The sequence below is a fragment of the Siniperca chuatsi genome, linkage group LG24, assembly GCF_020085105.1.
Source record: "Siniperca chuatsi isolate FFG_IHB_CAS linkage group LG24, ASM2008510v1, whole genome shotgun sequence".
Lineage (NCBI taxonomy): Eukaryota > Metazoa > Chordata > Actinopteri > Centrarchiformes > Sinipercidae > Siniperca > Siniperca chuatsi.
Genome location: NC_058065.1, coordinates 1,600,647 through 1,625,809, shown reverse-complemented (window position 1 = coordinate 1,625,809; position 25,163 = coordinate 1,600,647). Strand labels below are relative to the sequence as shown.

General features: G+C 45.1%; 3 protein-coding genes across 5 annotated transcripts in view; 2 read left to right on the top strand and 1 right to left on the bottom strand.

Annotated features, from left to right (window-relative positions):
* The window catches only part of LOC122871917 (zinc finger protein 271-like), a 15,304-nt gene extending 5,548 nt beyond the window's left edge, over positions 1-9,756 (bottom strand). The window contains exons 1-11 of one of the 3 annotated variants that reach the window (XM_044187523.1): positions 9,550-9,756; positions 8,040-8,242; positions 3,523-3,597; positions 3,294-3,389; positions 3,112-3,210; positions 2,398-2,521; positions 1,992-2,307; positions 1,872-1,918; positions 1,668-1,792; positions 863-1,385; positions 1-323 (exon numbers count right to left, since the gene is read on the bottom strand). The exon at positions 1-323 is cut by the window's left edge and continues 133 nt beyond it. In XM_044187523.1, coding sequence (XP_044043458.1) covers positions 1-323; positions 863-1,385; positions 1,668-1,792; positions 1,872-1,918; positions 1,992-2,307; positions 2,398-2,521; positions 3,112-3,210; positions 3,294-3,389; positions 3,523-3,597; positions 8,040-8,242; positions 9,550-9,553 — 1,935 coding nt within the window. In that variant the 5' untranslated portion in view covers positions 9,554-9,756. Of the gene's footprint in view, positions 324-849; positions 1,386-1,667; positions 1,793-1,871; positions 1,919-1,991; positions 2,308-2,397; positions 2,522-3,111; positions 3,211-3,293; positions 3,390-3,522; positions 3,598-8,039; positions 8,243-9,549 lie in introns of all 3 variants that reach the window. The other 2 variants (XM_044187524.1, XM_044187525.1) reach the window with 2 other exon arrangements.
* Positions 9,757-10,238: 482 nt separating this feature from the next.
* Positions 10,239-16,168, top strand: si:ch211-207l14.1 (neurofilament medium polypeptide). The gene is made up of 4 exons (XM_044187633.1): positions 10,239-12,720; positions 13,741-13,965; positions 15,102-15,200; positions 15,311-16,168. Exons 1-4 carry the CDS (start codon positions 12,430-12,432, stop codon positions 15,416-15,418), a joined length of 723 nt encoding a protein of 240 aa, XP_044043568.1. The 5' UTR covers positions 10,239-12,429; the 3' UTR covers positions 15,419-16,168.
* A 232-nt stretch (positions 16,169-16,400) lies between these two features.
* Positions 16,401-22,867, top strand: LOC122871990 (vesicle transport protein SFT2B-like). Its single transcript, XM_044187651.1, has 8 exons — positions 16,401-16,767; positions 17,558-17,647; positions 18,220-18,305; positions 18,776-18,857; positions 19,161-19,196; positions 19,282-19,340; positions 19,450-19,479; positions 20,844-22,867. Exons 1-8 carry the CDS (start codon positions 16,699-16,701, stop codon positions 20,878-20,880), a joined length of 489 nt encoding a protein of 162 aa, XP_044043586.1. The 5' UTR covers positions 16,401-16,698; the 3' UTR covers positions 20,881-22,867.
* Positions 22,868-25,163: the final 2,296 nt, after the last annotated feature.

Here is a 25,163-nt window from a genome sequence, read left to right as displayed (position 1 = left end):
CTTCCCGCACACCGTGCACACGTACGGGCGCTCCCCGGTGTGCCGCCGCACGTGCACGTTGAGGCCGGCGAGCGCGGTGAAGTCTTTGGGGCAGTAGGGGCAGCGGTAGGGCCGCTCCCCGGTGTGCGTCCTCAGGTGGCCCTCCAACCCGTCCCGGGTCTTGAAGCGCTTGCCGCACTGCGGACACAGGAAGCGGCTCTCGGCGGTGTGGCTCGCCCGGTGGGAGTGGAGGCCGGTCAGAGAGCCGTACGTCTTGCTGCACTGGTCGCACTGGTACGAGCGGAAAGTGTGCGTGCGCTGGTGGATCCGAAGCTGCGTCACTCCTGGAGAGCAGGGAGCAGCGCCACACTTCATTATTACACTTACTCGCTCGTTCTGGAGCTTTCTACCGCATCACACGGTCCTCCACAACACACAGACTCAACGCACATCTCAGGTACTGGTACTTTACTGGAGTATTTAATTTTCTGCTACTTTAGACTTCTACAGATAAACAAACAGCTGGAATCAGGTCGCCGCAACATCAAACTGCAGCTCACCTGTTGAAGCTTCAATACATAACAATATAACTGACGGAGGCCATTTTGTAGTATAGCGAGTACTTTTACCTGAGTACAGTTCTGAATGGTTTTACTGGTAATGGAGTATTTTTGCTACTTGTAAAAGCTGAGAGAAGACAGATGTGATGTCATACATCCTGCAGGTGCGTCCAGGTGTTACACTGAGATTTAAAGGTGAGAAACTTTCAGCGGACGAATGTGACGACTCTAATTCTAACCTTCCCTTTACAGAAGGAGCGAGCGAGCGAGCGGTTACGTGTTATTTCCGCCGCCCCGTGGCGAGCTGTACCTGGGTGGGTTACCTGAGAAGCTCTGGTCGCAGAAGCGGCAGTTGTAGCAGGGCTCGGCTCCCTCCACCGAGTGGGTCTGCAGGTGTCGCAGCAGCTGCGTCTGAGAGCTGAACGTCTGGTCGCACACCGTGCAGGTGAGGTCCGGCAGCCGGTGCTGCAGCCGGTGGGCGTCTCTCTCCTTGGCCGACTCAAACACCTTTTCACACCGGCTGCAGGTGAACCCTCCCTTGTCCAGGTGGGTCTGCTTGTGATTGGTCAGACTGGACAGGTGGTGGAACTCCTTGTCGCACTGGCCGCACTGGTAGACGGGGCGGGCCCGGTGGCTGCGCTGGTGCGACAGGAGCTCGGCTTTGGTTTTGAACGTGGCGTTGCACTGGAAACAGGAGTGGGTCCTGGGGGGGCGGGGCTCCGGGAGGCGGGGCTCCGGGGGGCGGGGCTCTTCCTCGGGACCAACGGGTTGACTCAGCAGGTTCACAGCTCCAGGCGCCGTTAGAGCCGCCCCGCAGGACTTACTGGTGCGCAGGTGACGGATCACCTGTAGGCAGCAGGGACGGAAGAAGCACTTTAAGGTTGCAGCTGGTGAAGGTGGCGCTCGTTTTAACGAGCTCCACCTATAATAAGGAATCATCTTTTATTGGGTGATTAGATTTTAATCGATTGATTATGTGTTAATCTAAATCTGCAAAATAACTAAAAGGTATCAGGTAAACGCAGTAAAAGGCATTAAAATGGAATAAACGGATAAAACGGACAGCGCAGGACTCGTACTCAGGTACGTTCCTCCGCAGGTGCGCAGCCGAGAGGCAGACACACTGACCTGAGAACGGTAGATGAAACATTTTCCACACCGAGGACACTTGTGAGCCACCCGCTGAGAATTATGGGAAATGCTGTACAGAGCATTAGCTGTGACCTCAGAGCAGGACGGATCCGATTGGTCGACTGTGGAAACAGGTGAGAAGGCAGTCAGTGCGTTTGTTCAGTTCATGTGTGTGTGTGTGTGTGTGTGTGTGTGTCTTACCTGTGTCTTCTGATTGGTCTGCGAAGTTTCCAGGTGAGTCCTTCAACCTGACAGGAACAAGGCGGTTATTCTCACAGTCACGGCTGAAATGTGGACAACAGGAGTCGGAAAGCGTCTCACCTGTCCACTTCCAGAATCACAGGTGCGACAGCACAGTCGTCCCCGCCCTCCGCCGAGCGCTCGCTGGACGCCTCGTGCTCCACCGGCGACATGGTCTGACCAATCACAGTCTCCTCTACCTCCTCCTGTTCGTCCTCCGTCATCACCACCACCTCCACCTTTACCAGCTCCACGTCCAGCTGGATGGGACTAACCGCGTCAGGGAGAGGATCCGATTGGACCTCTGTGTCGGTGGAAGGAGGGTCAGGATTGGTCAGTTTGGTGACGAAGGGGTGGGACCAGGCCGCGAGGAGGATCTTCTCCGTGTCACGACCCACTGAGGGGAAAAAAAACCAGTTTGACAATCGTGAATAAACACAGTTAGATTGTAAACACTTATCTGGTCGAGCGTTTCGTGATTTTGCACCCGTGGTGGTTGCTCGTCCCAGCAGACAGCTCCGATTGGTCAGTAGCTCCCTCAGCTCCTCACTGTCGGCCTCCTGCAGACAGTCCTCCAGACCACCGGGGGCAGCATCGAGCCAGGAAGCAGCCTGAGAGACACAAAGTCAAAATGTTTCCTTCACGTTCCCCTCAGAGTACTAACGCAGTCAAATCCGAGAACAGACATCAAACGCATTTTTAGAGTCAGTGTCACTTTCTGAGGACGTTATCTCTGATGTCCGTCGCGACTAAACGTCCATAAACCCGTTTAGAAATCGTAGAAAACAGTCGCTCCTAACTGCAGAACCTGCCTGAGAATCCTGCTGTTTTTAGCTTCCCTTCCCTTCAGCTGTCTGTGCTGCTAACAGCTGATTCTGCTGCTTTAACGGGGACAGTTTGAGGCTAAAAAACGTCTCCACGGCAACATTATACTTCCTGTTAAAACCCCCGATCTAGCGCCAACATCAGGTCGACACGTTAACGTGTCCGACACTTTGGTTTCTGACCAAACACCTGCAGAGCTGCTGGCGCTCCCATCAGTGTTCACTGCTAATTAGCTAATGTTAGCATGCTAACACGCTCAACACTACACCTGCTAAACATCAGCACATTTTACACTCCACCCGACGTGTTTGCACTTATATTCTACAGTTTCCACGTGCTGACTCTGTGTGCACGCGGGGAAGGATTCACTGAGAACCTGTTTGAAGTCGGGCACGGGGAACAGCTGCTCGATCCGGGACAGGAAGTCCGACATGAGGGACTGGAGCGCCGAGTCAAAACTGTGGTCGAACACCTCCTGAAACAGACGAGAAGACACAGCCCGTCAGAGAGAGGAAGAGGGCCGTCGCGGCCGGACAGTGCTGTCGTTGCAGCGCCGACCTGCAGGAGGCGCTGTCTGTCCGCCGGACTCTGCGTCAGTCTATCGGTCAGAGTCAACAGAGCAGAACGGCCTTCGTCGACCTCTTCGTCCGGCTGCTGAGGAAACACACACCAAAGCAATCTGTTACTCTCTTCATCAACAGATTCCCAATTTAATGTTTCTTCCCATAAAAAGGTCAGAAAAAAGTGAAATGAGCTCATTCTAGTTTCGCCTTGTGACACGCCTCACCGTTGCCTCGGAGACGGAGTGGATTTTGTCCAGGTGGGCGTGGACGGCCTGTGGATCCGGGTCACAGAGGGTCACCTGAAGCGAGAACAGAGTCAAGACGGCACGCTATGCGCTGCTTACGCTAAACACGCCGAGCTTTATGCCGCTGGGAGGATTTTGTCGAGGTGAACACAAACCAAACCGTCGACAGTTCGTCTCATTACATTTCAGCCACAGAGCAACAACACTGACTGAGTCTCCGCTGCACAGCAAAGATCTCAAACCGGTTTCTCCAGTTCAAACAGAAATGACGTGTCAGTAACAACAGTCCGGTGTCGGTTATATTTGTCTGTTATTTCATCTTCTCGTGCAAGAAAACGCCTTTTTTCTGGACAGGAAACAGAGCTGCAACTAGAGGAAACAGGTTCAAAATCGTTTTTATGAAGCAGCGGACAGAATATTTCCCCTTCAGCAGGAAGTGTTGTTAAACTTTACCAGGTATCTATTTCTTTAGAAAAATGGATGACGGGTGTTGACACGTGGCGCTGCGATTGGTGAAATACAAAACTGATGTTTTAACCGTCAATGATGCTGCGAAACTGGCTCGACGGCTTCACTCACACAGGCCTCTGAGCATGCTCAGTAGGGCTGCAGTTAAATCGAAATATTATCGAAATCGCAGAAGCCGCAATAGTTTGATGAAGGTAAAAAGTGTGATTATAAACAACATTTCAGTCCGAGAGACTTCGCCAGGCATTAAGCACTTTCATCTCTTACTTTAAAGTTACGTGTATCACATATTCATAACAGTCATGAAACGTAGCTTATTTAAAAAGAAAGTAATTCCCACGTACAGCCTTACTTTTAATATTAGGACATTACTGTTATATCAATCAGGAGTTGCACTGTTCCAGTTAAACTTTACTTAATATATCGGAGAAAAGGCGTTTACATATCGTCTACCAGTGTGTTAACACCGTGGTCAAGCCAATCACATGCTAATCAGGTACTTAACAGTGATGAGGAGGTGCAGCCAGAAAACAATAGGCCTGATTACTGATTACTGGGCCATCTTGGAAACTATTAGGTCAGTTTCAGGTGAAACTAGCTAATCAACAGATACTCAGGTAGACTCCTTCCTGAGGGCGGGCTTAAGCAACACAGAGTAGCTTAAATTTCTGAGTTCTCAGACCGTTTTCACAACTGAGAATGACTTCCGGATGGGAGCCAAACGTCTTGATTCTGAAAACAGTGTCCAGGCGACTACGACTGAAACCTCCTGGACGAGATGAGGACTACACCGTCTTTACTTAATATAATAATAATAATAATAATAGCGTTATTTCAGTGTAGATTTGTTCTATTTCCTACTTGGTGCTCGCCAGTTTCCCTCCAGGATAAATAAAGTTCAGGCTTATTTTGTACTTACGTATAGTTAGTCAGACGCTCACCTTGGCTCTCAGCGCCAGCAGCAGCAGACTCCTCTGCCTGTCAGTCAGCAGCTGAGGACAGCCTCGGTCACCAGGGAAACAAAGTCCTCCAACATCCCATAATGCTTCACGCTTTGCTGCCGAGTGACCCGCCACATCGCTGCCGTCAGCAGGCGGAGAGGAGGGAGGAGGAGGCGCAGGGAGGCGAGGGGAGCGGAGGCTGGGGAGGAGGAGGAGGCAAAGCACGGGGTGTTATTAATAACATCAACAATGGCTGGATCCCATTTAGCTGCTTCGGTCTCAGGCTCCTGCTATTGTTCGCGCTGTCACGCTTTACTGGGACGCCTGAGTACAACAGAGTCACTGTTAATGTAATTACGCAACACCTGTGCTGTGACAAGTCACAACGTCTGCTGGGGAAAAGGCCTTTCGTCATCATAAACATGTGCCGGGACGGTCTAAATGTCATTCAGAGACAAATCCATTCAACTTTATTTCCACATATATCCAAACACACGTTTCAGTAATATTTCTATTAGTTTAACAGGCCTTTCGACTTGTCTTAGCAGGTAAAGTGTGACTACAGATAATAATGGCTCAGTGAGGTGTGTCACTTCTACCACACCTTAATGGCAAGCACACATTATTAATCTTAGTAGCTACACTAACTTAGTAGTAGTTAATCAGACTAACTACTACTACTATTAATAAGGTGGTTTGTGACTAAAAACGGCATTTTAATAAATAAAACTGTTACTTCTTCCGACCTAGCCACAGGAGTCAAAGTTTGACCATTTAAGCCTGGAGTTTGGCTCGTTTCCATCCCCAGCCATACTCCATAAACAAATCTCAGAATTTAAGGTTTCGTTGCTTATTAGCGACGTAGAAACACTCAATAAAACTGGATTTATGATATTTTTTTAATTAAGTACAAACCGGTCTTCGATTCGGTATAATTTACAACACAGGATGTCATTTTTACAATCCCATGTTAGCCATAGCTTCAATCGTTAACTTACTAGTTATCACGTTACCGTTTTAAGATTTGGGTATTGATGAATTAATGCATATAATTATATAAAGACGATGTGTGGCTTAACTGTCACAGAAGAGCCACAGTAACGCTAGCTAGCTAACCTAGCTACTTGGCTAAAACGACCAAACATTAAGTTAAATTCTGCATATTATGCAAGTTCATATTATGAATCCTGTGTCTGACCGTTTTAAATTGCTTTTCTTAACTACAATAATCGCCGCTTGGTATGCTGCACACATGCCGAATTAAACTGTAACTACAACCGACTCATAATAGCTACTACGATGTTTTCAATTAAATATTTACCTTTTCCGTAAGCTAAAGTATATTAAAAATTATGTTTTTTGCATGGAGTTTGGGTGGTATCGGTCCAACGAACAACCACACAAGTTGGGTTAGCGGGCTAACGTTTGCTAATTAGGCAGCCCCACAAATTAGATACTAGTCCTGATTAAAATACACTAAACTGATCGATACAAACACCAGCACATACCCATTGTGCTTGTACAGCCGCACACGTCTTGTTCACTTTTCAGCGCTGCACTAAAATCAGGCTAGCTGGGTGTGCTAACAGCTAGCTAGTGTTTACAGTCCAGCTAACGGCTGCTCCGCGTTCACACCGGACGTTAAAAAAACTGCACACCAAACGCTTCCGGTTGCGCGTGCAGGTGAGCGAGGTTTATTTCAGCCTCTCGTGCAGGTAAGGGGGCTTAATCTGCTTAGTCTGCGGGCTTAATTGGTTTACTTAAGACGCTCCCGTCAGCTGTTACAACAAACTTTATTGGCATGACAACATTTCAACAAAGTTTTTTATTATTATAACTTTATTAACAAAAGTCATCAAGTCATTACATAAGTAAGCTGTCATTTGAGCCTGATTAATGAGGCTGGTATCAATATCTTAGAATGCAACGATTTATCAGCTGACATTTATTTTTATAAACACATAATATTTTTTATAATGTTCCCTGAAATTAGTTTTTATTCGTGCAAGAAAACGCCTTTTTCTGGACAGGAAACAGAGCTGCAACTAGAGGAAACAGGTTCAAAATCGTTTTTATGAAGCAGCGGACAGAATATTTCCCCTTCAGCAGGAAGTGTTGTTAAACTTTACCAGGTATCTATTTCTTTAGAAAAATGGATGACGGGTGTTGACACGTGGCGCTGCGATTGGTGAAATGCAAAACTGATGTTTTAACCGTCAATGATGCTGCGAAACTGGCTCGACGGCTTCACTCACACAGGCCTCTGAGCATGCTCAGTAGGGCTGCAGTTAAATCGAAATATTATCGAAATCGCAGAAGCCGCAATAGTTTGATGAAGGTAAAACGTGTGATTATAAACAACATTTCAGTCCGAGAGACTTCGCCAGGCATTAAGCACTTTCATCTCTTACTTTAAAGTTACGTGTATCACATATTCATAACAGTCATGAAACGTAGCTTATTTAAAAAGAAAGTAATTCCCACGTACAGCCTTACTTTTAATATTAGGACATTACTGTTATATCAATCAGGAGTTGCACTGTTCCAGTTAAACTTTACTTAATATATCGGAGAAAAGGCGTTTACCGTATCGTCTACCAGTGTGTTAACACCGTGGTCAAGCCAATCACATGCTAATCAGGTACTTAACAGTGATGAGGGAGGTGCAGCCAGAAAACAATAGGCCTGATTACTGATTACTGGGCCATCTTGGAAACTATTAGGTCAGTTTCAGGTGAAACTAGCTAATCAACAGATACTCAGGTAGACTCCTTCCTGAGGGCGGGGCTTAAGCAACACAGAGTAGCTTAAATTTCTGAGTTCTCAGACCGTTTTCACAACTGAGAATGACTTCCGGATGGGAGCCGAAACGTCTTGATTCTGAAAACAGTGTCCAGACGACTACGACTGAAACCTCCTGGACGAATGAGGGACTACACCGTCTTTACTTAATATAATAATAATAATAATAATAGCGTTATTTCAGTGTAGATTTGTTCTATTTCCTACTTGGTGCTCGCCAGTTTCCCTCAGGATAAATAAAGTTCAGGCTTATTTTGTACTTCGTATAGTTAGTCAGACGCTCACCTTGGCTCTCAGCGCCAGCAGCAGCAGACTCCTCTGCCTGTCAGTCAGCAGCTGTGGGACAGCCTCGGTCACCAGGGAAACAAAGTCCTCCAACATCCCATAATGCTTCACGCTTTGCTGCCGAGTGACCCGCCACATCGCTGCCGTCAGCAGGCGGAGAGGAGGGAGGAGGAGGCGCAGGGAGGCGAGGGGGGGAGCGGAGGCTGGGGAGGGAGGAGGAGGCAAAGCACGGGTGTTATTAATAACATCAACAATGGCTGGATCCCATTTAGCTGCTTCGGTCTCAGGCTCCTGCTATTGTTCGCGCTGTCACGCTTTACTGGGACGCCTGAGTACAACAGAGTCACTGTTAATGTAATTCGCAACACCTGTGCTGTGACAAGTCACAACGTCTGCTGGGGAAAAGGCCTTTCGTCATCATAAACATGTGCCGGGACGGTCTAAATGTCATTCAGAGACAAATCCATTCAACTTTATTTCCACATATATCCAAACACACGTTTCAGTAATATTTCTATTAGTTTAACAGGCCTTTCGACTTGTCTTAGCAGGTAAAGTGTGACTACAGATAATAATGGCTCAGTGAGGTGTGTCACTTCTACCACACCTTAATGGCAAGCACACATTATTAATCTTAGTAGCTACACTAACTTAGTAGTAGTTAATCAGACTAACTACTACTACTATTAATAAGGTGGTTTGTGACTAAAAACGGCATTTTAATAAATAAAACTGTTACTTCTTCCGACCTAGCCACAGGAGTCAAAGTTTGACCATTTAAGCATGGAGTTTGGCTCGTTTCCATCCCCAGCCATACTCCATAAACAAATCTCAGAATTTAAGGTTTCGTTGCTTATTAGCGACGTAGAAACACTCAATAAAACTGGATTTATGATATTTTTTTAATTAAGTACAAACCGGTCTTCGATTCGGTATAATTTACAACACAGGATGTCATTTTTACAATCCCATGTTAGCCATAGCTTCAATCGTTAACTTACTAGTTATCACGTTACCGTTTTAAGATTTGGGTATTGATGAATTAATGCATATAATTATATAAAGACGATGTGTGGCTTAACTGTCACAGAAGAGCCACAGTAACGCTAGCTAGCTAACCTAGCTACTTGGCTAAAACGACCAAACATTAAGTTAAATTCTGCATATTATGCAAGTTCATATTATGAATCCTGTGTCTGACCGTTTTAAATTGCTTTTCTTAACTACAATAATCGCCGCTTGGTATGCTGCACACATGCCGAATTAAACTGTAACTACAACCGACTCATAATAGCTACTACGATGTTTTCAATTAAATATTTACCTTTTCCGTAAGCTAAAGTATATTAAAAATTATGTTTTTGCATGGAGTTTGGGTGGTATCGGTCCAACGAACAACCACACAAGTTGGGTTAGCGGGCTAACGTTTGCTAATTAGGCAGCCCCACAAATTAGATACTAGTCCTGATTAAAATACACTAAACTGATCGATACAAACACCAGCACATACCCATTGTGCTTGTACAGCCGCACACGTCTTGTTCACTTTTCAGCGCTGCACTAAAATCAGGCTAGCTGGGTGTGCTAACAGCTAGCTAGTGTTTACAGTCCAGCTAACGGCTGCTCCGCGTTCACACCGGACGTTAAAAAAACTGCACACCAAACGCTTCCGGTTGCGCGTGCAGGTGAGCGAGGTTTATTTCAGCCTCTCGTGCAGGTAAGGGGCTTAATCTGCTTAGTCTGCGGGCTTAATTGGTTTACTTAAGACGCTCCCGTCAGCTGTTACAACAAACTTTATTGGCATGACAACATTTCAACAAAGTTTTTTTATTATTATAACTTTATTAACAAAAGTCATCAAGTCATTACATAAGTAAGCTGTCATTTGAGCCTGATTAATGAGGCTGGTATCAATATCTTAGAATGCAACGATTTATCAGCTGACATTTATTTTTATAAACACATAATATTTTTTTATAATGTTCCCTGAAATTAGTTTTTATTTATTTTTACAGTGTAAAAATAAACTTGTCATTGTTCGCTGGCGGACAGACTGTTTCTAAAGTACCGATATATTATCAATAAGCTAATATCGGCTGATGTATTGGCCTGGCTGAAATATCAGTCAGGCTCTATGTTAAACAAGACGCATCAGGAGCAGAAAACATCCAAATCAGGTCTGTTGAGAACAAGGTAGGAGGGTTTATACTTCTTTTTCAAAGAAATTTAAGATGCAGATTATTGATCCTGCACAGCATAAAGGAAGAACAAGATCAGATGCATGATAACCTTACAAAAACTACAAGATGAAGCATCAAAAATAAATATTACACACCATAAACAATAACTACACAGTGTAAGAGACACAAAATAGAGAAGATATATTGACTGAGTAATGTTAATAAATATACTTAGTGTTCAGTTTGGATGATAAAACAAATTTGAGTGCAGGTGAAACGGCTCGCTCCTGCCTCACCTCTCACCTGGCGTGACACAGATACAGTAAGCCAGGTGTAATCCCCCTCCTTCCTCCCGCGGTCCAGTAAATGGATTAACAGGGCGAGCGTGAGAGCGGCACAGAAAGCAAGAGAGAAACAGCAAGAAAGAAACAAGAAAAATCATCAAGGAGGAGGAGGACCGAAGAAGTGGCCGCATGGGGGGAAAACTGGACGCCATTTTGGAGGACGGGCTTTATTTTTGATCCGTATGGATCAGAGCGGGCCGAGAGAGATCGACAGTCAAGACTGGATTTGTGGATCTTTTGCTCAGATAATCCATCCATCTGTCCTCCTCTCAAAACTGTTTAGCTGCCAACTGCTAACTGCTAACTGAACCGCTGCTAACTTAGCTTAAACTAAGCATTGATACAATGTAGCCCATTGCTAATTTAATTATCTATTTTAGCCTGTGACTCTATAACTGCTGTCTATAACTTCTAAACAGCCAACAGCCAAAGTCTAGCTGTAAACTTATCTTGACTGTTACTTAACCTAGCCTGGTTTTTGTTAATGTTAGCATAGATGTCATTTTGCCTAGCTTTTATTTAGCCTGGTTGTAAATTACCCTTGATGAAAGCTAGCTTGGCTGTACTTTAGTTTTGTTGATGAGCTGCCACTTAGCTTGGTTATAATCCAGCTGGCTACAATTTAGCCTAGCTCCAAAATAGCCTGGCTCTAGCTTTATCTAGTTGTTAAGTTAGCTTGGCTGTAACAAAGCCGTAATTTAGCCTAAATAAAATCTTAGCCTTATTGTGACTCAGCCTTGTTATAATCTAGCCGGCTATATTTTGTTATAATTCTTATAGCCTAGCTCTAACGAAGCCTGGCTGTAATTTAGCCTAGCTCTAATTCAGCTGTAACTTAAAAACTTAGCCTGACTGTTACTTAACCTAGCCTGGTTTTCGTTAACATTAGCATAGATGTCATTTTGCCTAGCCTGGTTGTAAATTACCCTTGATGAAATCTAGCTTGGCTGTACTTTAGTTTTGTTGATGAGCTGCCACTTAGCTTGGTTATAATCTACCTGGCTACAATTTAGCCTAGCTCCAAAATAGCCTGGCTCTAGCTTTGTCTAGCCGTTAGCTTGGCTGTAACAAAGCCGTAATTTAGCCTAAATAAAATCTTAGCCTTGTTGTGACTCAGCCTTGTTATAATCTAGCCGGCTATATTTTGTTATAATTGTTGTAGCCTAGCTCTAATTCACCTGTAACTTAAAAACTTAGCCTGACTATTATTTAACCTAGCCTGGTTTTTGTTAACGTTAGCATAGATGTCATTTTGCCTAGCTGTTATTTAGCCTGGTTGTAAATTACCCTTGATGAAAGCTAGCTTGGCTGTACTTTAGTTTTGTTGATGAGCCGCCACTTTGCTTGGTTATAATCTACCTGGCTACAATTTAGCCTAGCTCCAAAATAGCCCGGCTCTAGCTTTATCTAGCCGTTAAGTTAGCCTGGCTGTAACAAAGCCGTAATTTAGCCTAAATAAAATCTTAGCCTTGTTATAATCTAGCCGGCTATATTTTGTTATAATTGTTGTAGCCTAGCTCTAATTCACCTGTAACTTAAAAACTTAGCCTTGATGACTCAGCGTGTTTGTAATTAGCTGGTTGTAACTTTGGCTAGCTCTAACATAGATATTAGTATGAATTGTATGTATTGAAACATAGCCTGGTTATAATATTTTGTGGTTGTAATTTAGCCATTTTTTAAGGGAGCCTAGCTTAATTTAGCCAGGTTGTATCTTACCAGAAGCCAAAGTATAATTCAGCCTGTTTGAACCATAGTCTGGTTGCAATTTATCAAAGTTGTAACTTAGCATAAAGTGTTTTTGTTATTGAAGTATAATTAGCTGTAGCTGTTAGCTCCACAAACATAAACATACATATATTCGCAATGGATCCAGACAGAGAAGAATCTGAAGTGTTTTTGGACACAGAAGACCCAAGCCCTCTGAGAGCAGAGGAGGAAGAGGAGGAGGAGGATGAGGATGAGGAGGAAGATGCTAGGATCTTCAACGCCTGGATGCAGCGGTACAGAGGGGGGGAACGGCAGGGGAAAATCGGAGAAGAGGAGGAGGAGGAGGAGGAGGAAGGGGAGTCAGAGGGGGGAAGAGCTGAAAGCAGAAGCAGCGTAGAGACACCGGTCCGAATGAAGGTCAACCGCCGGGCGTCGCTGCCGTGTCCGGTAAGAAACGACTTGTATGGCCGAAAAGTCCTGTGCATTGACGATGTAGCACGTCCATTAAAGTTCGGTAATCTTGAACCACAGACCTTGGCCAACGTGAGGGCATCAGTATTTGTTTGCCTTCTCAGATACACTGAAGCTTTCAAAAAAAGTCCCGGTTCGTAGTCAGAACCATGACTCGGATGTTGCATTTGGATGAGAATTCCTTAAAATCCTCAAGAATGAGCTCGAAACTAATTACGCTGACTCCCGTATGACCTAAACATGGACTTAGCGTTGGGAAATCTTCTAATTCACCATTGCGACTGTCAGTACTAATGCCACATGCACAGCTTCGTGCACTACTAGTGCCCCCTTATGGCCCTCGGACCGGTTTGCTGATGGTTGACGAATACGTTGGCTTTTCAAACTAATGGTGTAGAGAGGCAGCACCGCCAGGTTTGAGGTACTCTGCTGGAAAACAGTGAATTGTTCCCTCCGAGTGGGGGCAACTGGTCTGGATGCTCTACAGTGGCTCTACAGAGCACCCAGACCAGTCTGATCAGTTCACTGCAGCTTATTTAACCAGCTAGCTGAGTCTTCGGAGACACCCCGAGGCGGTTCAAAATGTCTTGTTAGCTGCTGTCTTGACTTCAGAGCCTCTCAGGATCCGCTTTTAGCTGCATTAGCAACAAGCGCACTGCTGTAAGGAGGGCAGCTCGGCTGGCTCGAAGCACTTTGGTCCTTCTGGGTGTCCAAGAGAAGCGTGGCAGCTCTGGGCCGCTAATGAGGGTTTTAGACTTGCGTTGACGGGATCAGCGGGTCGTCCGGTTCTTAAAAACGATTTATCAAACCTACTGATTAGTTACGAGCACGTGCCAGAACTCGGAGGAAGGATGCAGGCAAACGTTTAACGAGAGAATAATAAGAAAAGTCTAAAATGTGAGAGCTCAGAAGACTGAATGAACTGATTCTTCTGGGGTTGGACTTAAAAATGGAGGTGGTGACCAGTTAAACCAGTTGATCCCTCTCTCTGTCCAGGCTACTCTGTCGGCCATGCAGCTGTCTTGTCTCCACTCGTCCACCCGGGCTCCGGTGACGGCAAGGGTTCTGCTGCATCGCCCCTCCTCCCGACGCCACCTGCCATCCCCTCAGGAGGCCACTGCCCCCGCCCCCGAGCGAAGACCCTCCCTCATACCCACAATCCCCGAGGCCACAGCGCCCGAGAGGCGGGGCCAGTTCAGGAGACGCAACGTCATGTCATTGGTGGGTAAAAAGACCGATGTTTATCCGATGAGTATTTGGATTCATAAATGAGTGCTTTACAGACGTTTAAACTTTAAAGGGATAGTTCAAAATTTTGGTGAATACGCTCTCATGTCTAAAGGCCGCCACACGTGGTCATGACCGCCCTGCGCTGGCTGTTGCTTTCCTATTGGGAGAGCGACATTTCCACCGAGCGTTGCGCTCAAACGTCACATTATTTCAGCTTTGACCTTTCAAAGTGCAACCAATGAGATGCGACATAGCCAGAAGCGGCACACAGAAGCAGGGGAGGTGGAGAGTGACGGAAGAAAAACTGCCGTGACAAGGGGGACAGGGGATGAGGGGGGATGGGGATGAGGGGGGAGAGGGGGGATGAGGGGGGAAGGGGGAAGGGGGACGAGGGGCGAGGAGGACGAGGGGATGAGGGGGGACGAGGGGGACGAGGGGGACGAGGGGGATGAGGGGGGAGGAGGGGACGAGGGGATGAGGGGGGATGAGGGGGATGAGGGGATGAGGGGATGAGGGGGGATGAGGGGGGACGCCATCCCCCTTGTTAACCTGTCAATACATTTAAAAACACACCACGATCTCGCCAGGAACAGTAACGCGTGGCGAAATGTCAGCAGTCAGATGGGGCTACTGCGTTTGTGAATAGGCGTAAAGTTTCCGAACTTAGCTGAATCCAATGCTAAAGTTAGCTTAGCGCACTTTTTGATGATGCGCTACTTGCGCTGCGCCATGCTCTGTGCCTTACCTCGCAGTGAGAGAAGAGCAGATTTCTTAAGTATAAAGCCAAGGCCAGTTAGCTTAGCATAAAGACTGGAAACGGCTCGTTATGCTAAGCTAAGCTAACCAGCTGATGGCTCCAGCCGCATATTTATCATACGGGCTCGGGAGTGGTCTCGATCTTCTCATCTAACTCTCAGCAAGAAAGCTCATAAGCATATTTTCCAAACTGTCTGTTACTTTAAGAGAAATCGGACAGTTTAATAAAAGAAAGTGTGAACATGTTGCTGATAACGACACGGAGAAGGCAGCAGTAACAAGCTTTTAAGCTTTTACAGAAGTCAGAGAACAACATTAGCTTAGCAACATTAGCATTAACTTTTGTTGACTGTGAAGTCTTTGTGTTGCAGAGCGACGCGTACAGTGTGTGTCTGATCTGTCATAACGACTTGAATCGAGGAACCGGCGGCACCAGAGAGCTGCAGTGCACACACACCTTCCACAAAGAGGTAGCGCGCACACACACACACACACACACACACACACACACACTCAGCGATACTAGAAGTTCACGTGGAAAAGGCAAACGGTAACTGGCGTTGCTTCTGCGTCTCTGCAGTGTATAGAGGAGTGGTTGTGGAGGAAGCAGTCCTGTCCTACCTGTCATGTCCAGGTGTCCGGGCCTCAGCCCGTCTACTGGAGCTCCACCAGGGTCAAAATCCCCTAAAACCACCACGGAGGGAGAGTGACATCATCAAACCCGCCCGAAATCTAAAGCTTTTGGACTGCGACGTCACTAAAATCCCCTAAAACGCCGCCAGCAAGAAGACAGTGACACCAGGGTCCTCGTAGGAAGAGGACTGTGACATCATCGAGATGCTTTATTGGTTTTATAGCTCTAATGTCCAGTTCTCTTTCCCACTTCAGCTTCATGTAGTCTGTTGAGTCCTTCCCCAACAATGTTCTCAGGTCCGGGTCCACAATAATCCGTCCGGTGGAGCCGTGTGCTTTCGGACGTGGACTGGAGGTCCCCTAACTCCCCACCCGTCACTGAAGAAGACTGCGATGCGTCTACATCTTAAATCCTGGGAAGCCGTTTGATCTCTAACCAACCGGCGAGCCTGATATTGATCAATCAGGTTTTAATCCCTCAGGCCTGGACCCTCCCCCCGTCCCCCGTCCCCCCTCTGCAACTAAAATACATTGAAACTTTGAGACAGAAGACCACGAGACCTCGAACGCCTCCTGAAACCAGCGGGAGAGGAAGTTTCTAATGAGAATGAAAAGGGACTTTACAGTTTATTGATGAAAATGTAAATGTAGAGATGTGTGTGTGTGTGTGTGTGTGTGTGTGTGTGTGTGTGTGTGCGGTAACAAGAGAAGTGGTTAGCAGTATTTTACAAAACTGACATTAAAAATAAAACAATTTTAGCAGTGTTGTTGGGATTGAATGATGAATAAAGTTTGATTGCACGTGCGAGGGAGAAAGTATTCTAATTCTTGAGGAAACTGCATTCAAAATGTTAGTAAGTTGTGAACAAACACTCGCAGTGAAATGATCAGAAGTAGCTTCGATAACAGAACTACAATGTTTAGAGAGAAGCAGAAGAGATGGAGCAGAGTAGAAAACAAGGAAGTACAAAACATGTTTTTTACACTATTGCAGGACTGAGAAGCTGAGGAATCGCTAAAAACACAGATACCTGGTGAAGATGTAGTCAAGGTAATGATCTCAGCTACTCAGAAGAAGAGACTGCGGGAGAAACATGGCGATATTTTGGTTTTATATTTGTATATTAAGGAATAAGACAGTTTTCCTCCCTGGTGTCGATGTGGAGGAAACAGCGCCCCCTTTGCTCGCGCTGTGGCCAGAGGCGGTACTGCAGGCGGAAGTGCTGCACCTGTTGAAGGGTCGACGTCACCGCCTGCTAACACCTGAAGCCAGGAGCAGCTGCTGGAGGCTCGGCCAGCCTTTCGTCCAAAGCCAGGCGGGAAGAAAGCGACTTTATGGATAAATTAAAGAAGGTGCTGAGCGGTAAAGATGACGGAAGCGCGGACGGGCCCGGCGTGCTGGAGGTGACGTTACCTGCGCCGGTTACCGGCACCGTTACCGGCGTTGTTAGCTTGTTAGCTGCTGTCTGCCTGCTCTTTTTATTGGAAGAGTTAAAGTGTTAAAAACTGAACTGGGGGCACAAACTTCACCAAGTGTAACTCTTAATGTAATTAAATAGGAAGTAAAAGTCCCGCATTAATAATGTTCCTGCAGTAAAAGTGTGTGAGTGTAATCAGGAAAGTGTGTTTAAAGTATTAAAGTAGTAAAATGTGTTTTATATTCTATCAAAAGATTATTATTCCTCGTGCTGTAATGTAAAAGCAGTTACTGCCACAGTGCCGTTGTGTCCAAACCTCAACGTTATTAACAAAACGTTACAGTTATTAAAGGAAAAGCAGAAACATTGTGTTTGTTCTGATTAACCTGCTCTCTAAGAAGAAGCGCTCGTGTTACTTTACTGCCAACTCCTCTGTGTGTGTGTGTGTGTGTGTGTGTGTGTGTGTGTGTGTTATTCTGATTCAGTCAAGAAGAAAAACTTGTTTCTCAGTGCGGATGTGAACCTGCTCTGTAGCCTGAAGGACTCCCTCTGAATACACCTGTGGACACCTGTGTTATTAGTCCTTCATCTGTTTAGTCAGAAGTAGCTGTTGGTTTAGTGTCGAAGAAATAAAACATTTATTTCATAGTTGATGTTGCTCGAACGTGAAAAACCAACAGGCTTGTGTCTTTAAAGTGAACATAAACATGACGATGATGATGTTGATGTTGATGATGATGATGATGATGATGATGATGATGATGACGCCTCTGCAGAGAGCCAATCAGGCGTCGACCCTGACCTGGGGGACGAGGATGAAGGGCTTCGTGGTCTGCTTCGTTCTGGGCGTTTTCTGCTCCGTCCTGGTGAGTCTGTGGCTCAGTGATGCTCTCGCTGTCTGTTACTATGGTAACAGCCTGTCTGTCTGTCTGTTACTATGGTAACAGCCTGTCTGTCTGTCTGTTACTATGGTAACAGCCTGTCTGTCTGTCTGTTTCTACAGTAGCAACCTGTCCTGTCGGTGTCTTCTGTCTGTTTCTATGGTAACGACCAATCCTGTCTTGTTTTCCTGCATGTATCCATGGTTACAATCTCTCATTTGCTCTCAGTTGTTTCTATGGTAAAAGCCAGTCTTCCTGTCGGTATCCGTAGTAACAGCCTGTCTGTTCTTTCTGTATGTAGCCATAGTAACGCCCGTCTGTCTGTCTGCCTTTCCTGTTGGTTTCTATGGTAACATCTTGTCCTGTTTTTTCCATCTGTATCCATGGTAACAGGTTGTTTGTCGTTGTCTTTCTGTTTCCGGGGTAACATCCCGTCAGTCTGTCTTAGCTGTCTGTGTCCACGGTAACAGCTTGTCTGTGTATCCTAGGTAACAGTCTGTCTTTCTGTCAGTCTTCCTGTCTGTATCCACGGTAACAGCCTGTCTCTCTGTATTCAGGGGAGCTGTACGCTGTGGATCCCAGGTGTTGGTCTTGCTGTGTTTGCTATCCTCTACAGTGTGGGAAACATCTTCGCTCTGGCCAGGTACCAACCAGAACCAACCAGGTCTCACCTGGTCTCACCTGGTCTAATGAGGTCGCACAGAAACACACTCAGCTAGTCCAGATTAAGGTGAACCAGGTTAAACAGGGTCAAAGAGGGTCATTAGTTTATTGTTTGATAATCCTGTTAAAAAGAAACCTCCTGAACTCCCTTATCCTGGCATTAACTGAGGAACTACATTACCCATCATCCCGCGGGTCCGTGTGCAGCTCAGGGTCTTTTGCTTGGTTAAAAAAAGGGAAACATCGCCCTCTAGCGGCGGAAGTCAGTATCACGTGCTTTTTTCCAGGATTGGTTCATCGACTCCCAAACAGACGGGTTTGAGTGTCGGAAATCCCAGCATGCAAAGCTGAAAGAGCGGATTCGAATGTCTGACAGGAACGCAACATCTTGTAACACTGCAAGACTTACATTGTTAATCTGAAGTTTTTATATTTTGAATGTGATTTCAGCACCATGTTCCTGATTGGTCCGTGTAGGCAGCTTATGACCATGTGCGCTAAAGAGAGAGCGTTAGCCACCGTCGTCATGATGGTGAGAACAAACACACACACACGTAATGGAGTAAAGAAGTGCGAGGAGTGCTGCATATGTAATACTTACTTAAACATGTCCATTAATCAGTGGAAGAAGTGTCCACATCCTTTCCTTCAGTAAAAGTACTAATACCACACTGTGAAAATACTCCACCACAAGCTCAGAGACGATGCGTTTTCCAGCTGGTCCGAGGATAAAGAGTTTATTCAGCTTCAGGAGGAGGAGAGGTTTCTCAACACGCGGAGGTTAAACTGAAATTGAAATAATAAACATGTAATGTCTGCGTCTGTCTCTCTGCAGGTGTGTCTGGTGTTGACGCTGTGTGCTGCTTTCTGGGTGAGAAACGCAAACTCAGGTTTTATTTCTGGATGTCATTTTGTCGGTTTTTGGATTTAATTTCTTTGAATCTGTCTCTCTGCAGTGGAACAATAACTTCCTCGCTCTGGTGTTCTGTCTCCTCCAGTTTGTGGCATTCAGCTGGTATAACACACACACACACACACATCTATATTTATATATATATATATATATATATATATAGTATATCTGCCTGTCTGACCTGTCTGATTGCTGCTGTTGTTCATCACAGGTACGGCCTTTCATACATCCCCTTTGCCAGGTAACCCCCACACACACACGTCTGTCTATTTCTGTAATGTTGTATGTACAGATGTGCATGTAGCAACATGCTATGATGGAGCGCGAATGTCCCAACTGCTGTGCTGGCCAGCTCTTCCTCCACATTAAACTTAAATTAGATGAGAACTAATCAAATTCAATTAAATAAGAAGCGTTGCAGCAAAAGAGAGCAATTAGTGCTCAAAACAAAGATTTTATAAACATTTAAAGCATCGCAACAGCAGTTACAACTAATTCAGGCTTATCCGGTGTAACAGCGGCAGCAGGCTGAGGCCTTCTCAAATTATCAACTGGTACTTTATGACTTGTGAGAACTAATCAAAGGGGCCTTTAAAATATATGAAATAAGAAGCATTGCAGCAAAAGAGAGCAATTAGTGCTCAAAACAAAGATTTTATAAACATTTAAAGCATCGCAACAGCAGTTACAACTAATTCAGGCTTATCCGGTGTAACATCGGCAGCAGGCTGAGGCCTTCTCAAACTATCAATTGGTACTTTATGACTTTAACTTGATGGACAGAAGATCAGTATTTAAACAGGGACTTGTCGTTCCCCCATTTGTCGTGAGGATCCCCCCACTTATATTACATTTGGCAGTTATTTGGTTGACTTTGGTGAAGTGTCTCCGCTGTTTGGAAGGTTTACTGTTCAGTCCTCAGCTCGTGTTTGTTTACGTCAGCAGTTTGTTTTTCTTTGCAGACGTCTGTAGATTCAGAAAGAGACTAAAGAGACAATCTAAGAGACATCATGAATTAAAGATTTGATAAAGGATTCGTCCATCCGAAGTTGAACCGGCTATCGGAACCATGAGTCCTGAACCCGGCCACCTTCTGTCACGTGTTTTGGTCCTGCCAGCCTTCGAACAGGTTTTAGGAGCTGGTTTTTGAGGCCTTTTCACGTATATTAAAGTCAGTCTTTCAGTCGCTAGTCTCCAAGCTGATTCTTCTTCATTGGAAGTCAGATAAAAGATGTAAAACAAGGAACTAATTCGGACTTTGTTCCATTTACACTTTAATCTATTTTCCTATTTGTTTTTAGGTATATGTGCATATATTTGCTATGATGTGTACATTGTGTATGTTAATCCATATATGTGCAATTATTTACTTTTTTGTGTTAATTTTAGAGGATTATTATCCAGATTATTAATTATTCATTAATACATATTTTAGCCATAATTAGCTACAGTAAATAAAGCACTGAAAGCTAAGTAATTAACATTGTGAAAAAAGTAAGCGTTACTGATAAATACGCTGATTGATTAATTGTATGATACATTAAAATGATTACGTAATTATAAAAGTCAAACTGTGTTTTAATCTCTCCTCTCTCCGTTTTTCAGGGACGCCATCGTCAAATTTTTTTCACTCTGTTTCTAGACGTCTCGTCACTCTGAGTGACCACCTGTCTGACCAATCAGGACGCAGGATACTGTGAGGTGTGTATCCAGTCAGCAGAGAGCAGCCGCTTCTGGGAAATTCTTGAAATGATCTGAGGCCTTAAATATTTCAACCGCAAAACCTGTGAAAGTTAAGAATCAGGTGTCTTAAAAACCACCAACAGAACTGGTTTCCATGGGGACCAGTTAACTCTACATGTACTGTTTGTGTTGTTGTAGCCACTTTTAGCTGTTAGCATGATGTCCTGTTTCCTTCCTGCCAGTACTAACCTAATATTTATATTTAATATAATAATAATATTTATATTTCTGATATTTTAATACAGCTGCACATTTCATGTTCAGGAAGCTGTGACAAATGGAGCATTTCTTTAATGATTTTTATTGTTTTTTTTAACCCGAATAATAACTTTTAACCTTTTAATTCAACAACAAATGAATAATGACCTTTTTTTATCGGGCAGATTGAAAAGCAAAGTCACTGCGTTGTCTGCAGTTAGGCTCTGAACATTAGCTGGAGGTGAAATGGTTGTTGCTCTGCTGCAGGTCACTGAATCTGGTGTAACACCGGCAGTATGCCGAGCGCTCGAACTTCTCAAGTTATCAAGTCACAAAAAGCATCGGAGCAATGAGTGAGAAAAAACACAAACACCAAAACAACGTAAAAGCAAGGGAAGGAACATCCTTAAGTAGTCTGAGTGGATATCTTCCAAATAACTAGTACTACTACTACACTACCGGGAATACGTCTTAGTACTTATATGTAGGTTCGTTGTCAGGAGGAAACATGGCTACCAGGAGGAAGATCCCCACATGATTTGTGTAACTCAGCTGCAATAATATTGTACGACTGTGATACTGCAGATCAGACAAACTACCTGTGGAAACCAGAATAACAGCACCAACGGCGGCTCTATAGTTGTTTTTATTCATTCTTTTTGACACCGTAATAGTGTTGGAGCTGTAGTCGTCACGCGTCAGCTGTTTTTCTTTTAAACTATCCTAAAAATGGCGCCAGAGGGCGCGAGTTTGCCCCGTTCAGTAAATACGACGCCACTGTCCTCGCGAGTGAGGGCGTTAGCTGAACGGACCTGATATCTCTGGTTCCGCTACGTCGAGTCCAACAATGTTACAGGAAATGTGCTTAAATTAGAGGACAATAGCCTACAGCATTATTTTAATGATTTCTATTTGTTTTTTAACCAAATGAAGTAACAGTGATTGAAATAACCTTCACTTATAGAGAACCTTTCAAAGCAAAGTTACAGACAGCGACAACAAGAAGAAGAAAGAAATACACTGATGTACGTTTATCTGCAGTTCAAAGTGTTTTACATGAGGCATAAAAGGCATTAAGAAGAGAAACACAAGGTGATGTAAAAAGGATTTAAAAGATTAAAATAAAATGGAAGATAAAAAAGAATAAAACAGGAGAATAACACTTTCAGTGCAGTGCAAGATATGAATCAATAGTCCCTAATTTAATTCAGTAAAATGCAAACATTGATCTCAAGGAGTTTGTTCGAGATATGTGGAGAATTAAAAACTCTCTCCGCTGCCCCGTTACTTTTCGGAAACTGCAGCCACATACATAGTTTTGAAAATACCTACGCAACCCAAACGTCTCAAACTGGGAGATTGTAGTTAAACCGGTAACATGCTCGCAATCTGCAGTTTACGTGGACGAAATGACAAACAGCAAAGCACACACGTCCTCAGAAATATGTGGAAACACGTCCAAAGCAGGCCGAGCTGATGTGATCTCCAGTTCACCTCCTGGTTTTACGCTCCGAGTGATTTCAGTACTAAACCAAACTCTAACGAACCTCCGAGTTAAAACATTTCTGTGTTCTCCGTTTCATGTATCTGTTTGTGTGTCTGCTCTGTGAAATGAACTGTATTCATCGTGTGTTCTTCCTGATTTAATTTGTCGGATGTGAATAAATATTTATGTCTGTGTTTAAGAATATGTGTGTCAGCAGTTTGTGTGAAGCCGTTGCATGAAAACGTCGTCCTGAAGGTGAAATTTAGCAGCGATGCGGCTGGATCTCCGTCTCCGCTCAGGACTCAACCCTGATTTACATGTTGCCAAAAAAAAAAAAAAAAAAGGATTCCGATCAGATTTGTGATCTGGAACATTTAATTTCTTAAATAGATCAAAGTTGTTGTCTGCCTGTGTGTGTGTGTGTGTGTGTGTGTGTGTGTGTGTGTGTGTGTGTAACCTGGTTTTCTGATGTTTACCTGCCACCTTTCTTTACGCCTGTTAAGTCTCTAAAGCCTGTAATCTCCACCCGTCGCTGCCCGCTGATTAAAACACACACACACAATAAAACACACACACACACACACACACACACTCCCTTTTTAAGGCAGCAACCTCAGTCCGGATATCGGATGTCGACTGACGGACGGACGGAGCTCTCTGTGTGTTTCCAGATGTTCTCCGTTTGGATTTGACCTATTCTCCATTACATGCTGATCGGATCAGCTTATGGTGTTTTTCGTCAACGCTGTCATGTGACATTTAAACCTCCACGAGTCTCATTTCTTTCAGTGTTTGGTCCAGAAATGAATGATTGAGCCAAATCACGCATTTTTTTTAGTCAAATCACAAAGGTAATGTCATTTTCTGTCTGTCGGGTTTTTGTGCGTCCGCGCTTTCAGGTCATTTTTGTAAAGATCTCCACCTGAACTTCTTTGCTCTCTTTCAAACAGCCGACGACAAAACCGTTGGGAGAGGTTTCGTTGTTTTTTAACTGCCACATGCCCTCCAAACGCTGAGATGCGAGGCCGGCGTTTTCAGATTTCTCTGGACTCTGGAAACCAGTTTCCAGCTCTCAGTTTCCCAGTTTACATTAAAAAGGGCTGCAAGCGTTTTCGGACGAAAAAGTTTCTGAAAAAGTTCAGCTTTCCTCACTCAAAGGCGTTTTCAGATGTTTCCACTCTGGAAAAAAACGCTTTTTCGAAAACACCCAGTTTTCCCCATCCACACTAAAACATGGCGGTTGTTGTTTTCCGATTCGTCCACTGAGGAGACCGCTTTTTGAAAACCCCTCCGGTCTGGGATCTATTCACCTTTGAGGCCGTTTTTGAAATGCTCCTTGTGTTCACAACAAGCCGAGGGCAGCGTTCGAAGTTCTTCACTTTCTTTGTTCACGCAGTCGTACACGTCCACGCTCGAACACAAGGCTGGTGGTTGTTTTTATTTTATCCGCTCATAAACCCATTTTCAGAAAGGACAACCTTTTCACACATACCCACTCCACCCCGTAGACTGTTTTCCTCGTCCTCGCTAAGACAAGAAACGTGTTTATTTAGTTCCAGTTGAGGGAAATGATGGCGGACTGTAGCCGGAGGGCGGACTGTAGCCGGACTGTAGCCGGAGGGCGGACTGTAGCCGGACTGTAGCCGAAGGGCCGACTGTAGCCGGAGGGCCGACTGTAGCCGGAGGGCGGACTGTAGCCGGACTGTAGCCGGACTGTAGCCGGAGGGCCGACTGTAGCCGGAGGGCCGACTGTAGCCGGACTGTAGCCGGAGGGCGGACGTGAAGAAAAGGACATCTGAATTTAGCCAGTGTCACAATGTCCGCTCTCCCAGGCCCCTTCAGCGTTATTCTTTACCTGTCCACCAGGTTTCTCCTGTCATTCACTCCTGCCTCTGCCGTCTGCCCTACAATCACCTCATTCCCCTCACCTGAGCCTCCCGCCCATCTCACCTTTGTTCCTCTGTCACTTCGTCCTAGTTGCTGTTTCTGTCTTACCTTGTGTTTTTGCTTTCAAGCTTCTGTGACCTGAACCTGTCTACCTGTCACCTACCTGCCTGTTACCTGTCTACCTGTCACCTACCTGCCTGTTACCTGTCTGTTACCTACCTGCCTGTTACCTGTCTACCTGTCACCTACCTGCCTGTTACCTGTCTACCTGTCACCTACCTGCCTGTTACCTGTCTGTTACCTACCTGCCTGTTACCTGTCTACCTGTCACCTGCCTGCCTGTTACCTGTCTACCTGTCACCTGCCTGCCTGTTACCTGTCTACCTGTCACCTGCCTGCCTGTTACCTGTCACCTGTCTACCTGTCATGCTGCTGCCTCTGCATTTGGCTTCCTTCCCCTGTTGCCGTGTGACAGCCTCCGTAGTGTGGACGCAGTTTAAATAAGCAGGTCTGAAATGATTTGTTGTGTATTTTGGATCGTAGATTCCTTTTTACTTCGTTTTGCTTGAAACAACATTTTGTTTCTTTGAACTGGTTTTTGATACGTTTGT

Coding starts and splice junctions, on each gene's coding strand:
- si:ch211-207l14.1 (XM_044187633.1), top strand. CDS start 12,430: ATGGATCCAGACAGAGAAGAATCTGAAGTGTTTTTGGACACAGAAGAC. Junction 12,721..13,740: donor GGGCGTCGCTGCCGTGTCCG/GTAAGAAACGAC, acceptor CTCTCTGTCCAG/GCTACTCTGTCGGCCATGCA. Junction 15,201..15,310: donor CACACACCTTCCACAAAGAG/GTAGCGCGCACA, acceptor GCGTCTCTGCAG/TGTATAGAGGAGTGGTTGTG.
- LOC122871990 (XM_044187651.1), top strand. CDS start 16,699: ATGGATAAATTAAAGAAGGTGCTGAGCGGTAAAGATGACGGAAGCGCG. Junction 16,768..17,557: donor ACGGGCCCGGCGTGCTGGAG/GTGACGTTACCT, acceptor ACGCCTCTGCAG/AGAGCCAATCAGGCGTCGAC. Junction 17,648..18,219: donor GCGTTTTCTGCTCCGTCCTG/GTGAGTCTGTGG, acceptor CTCTGTATTCAG/GGGAGCTGTACGCTGTGGAT.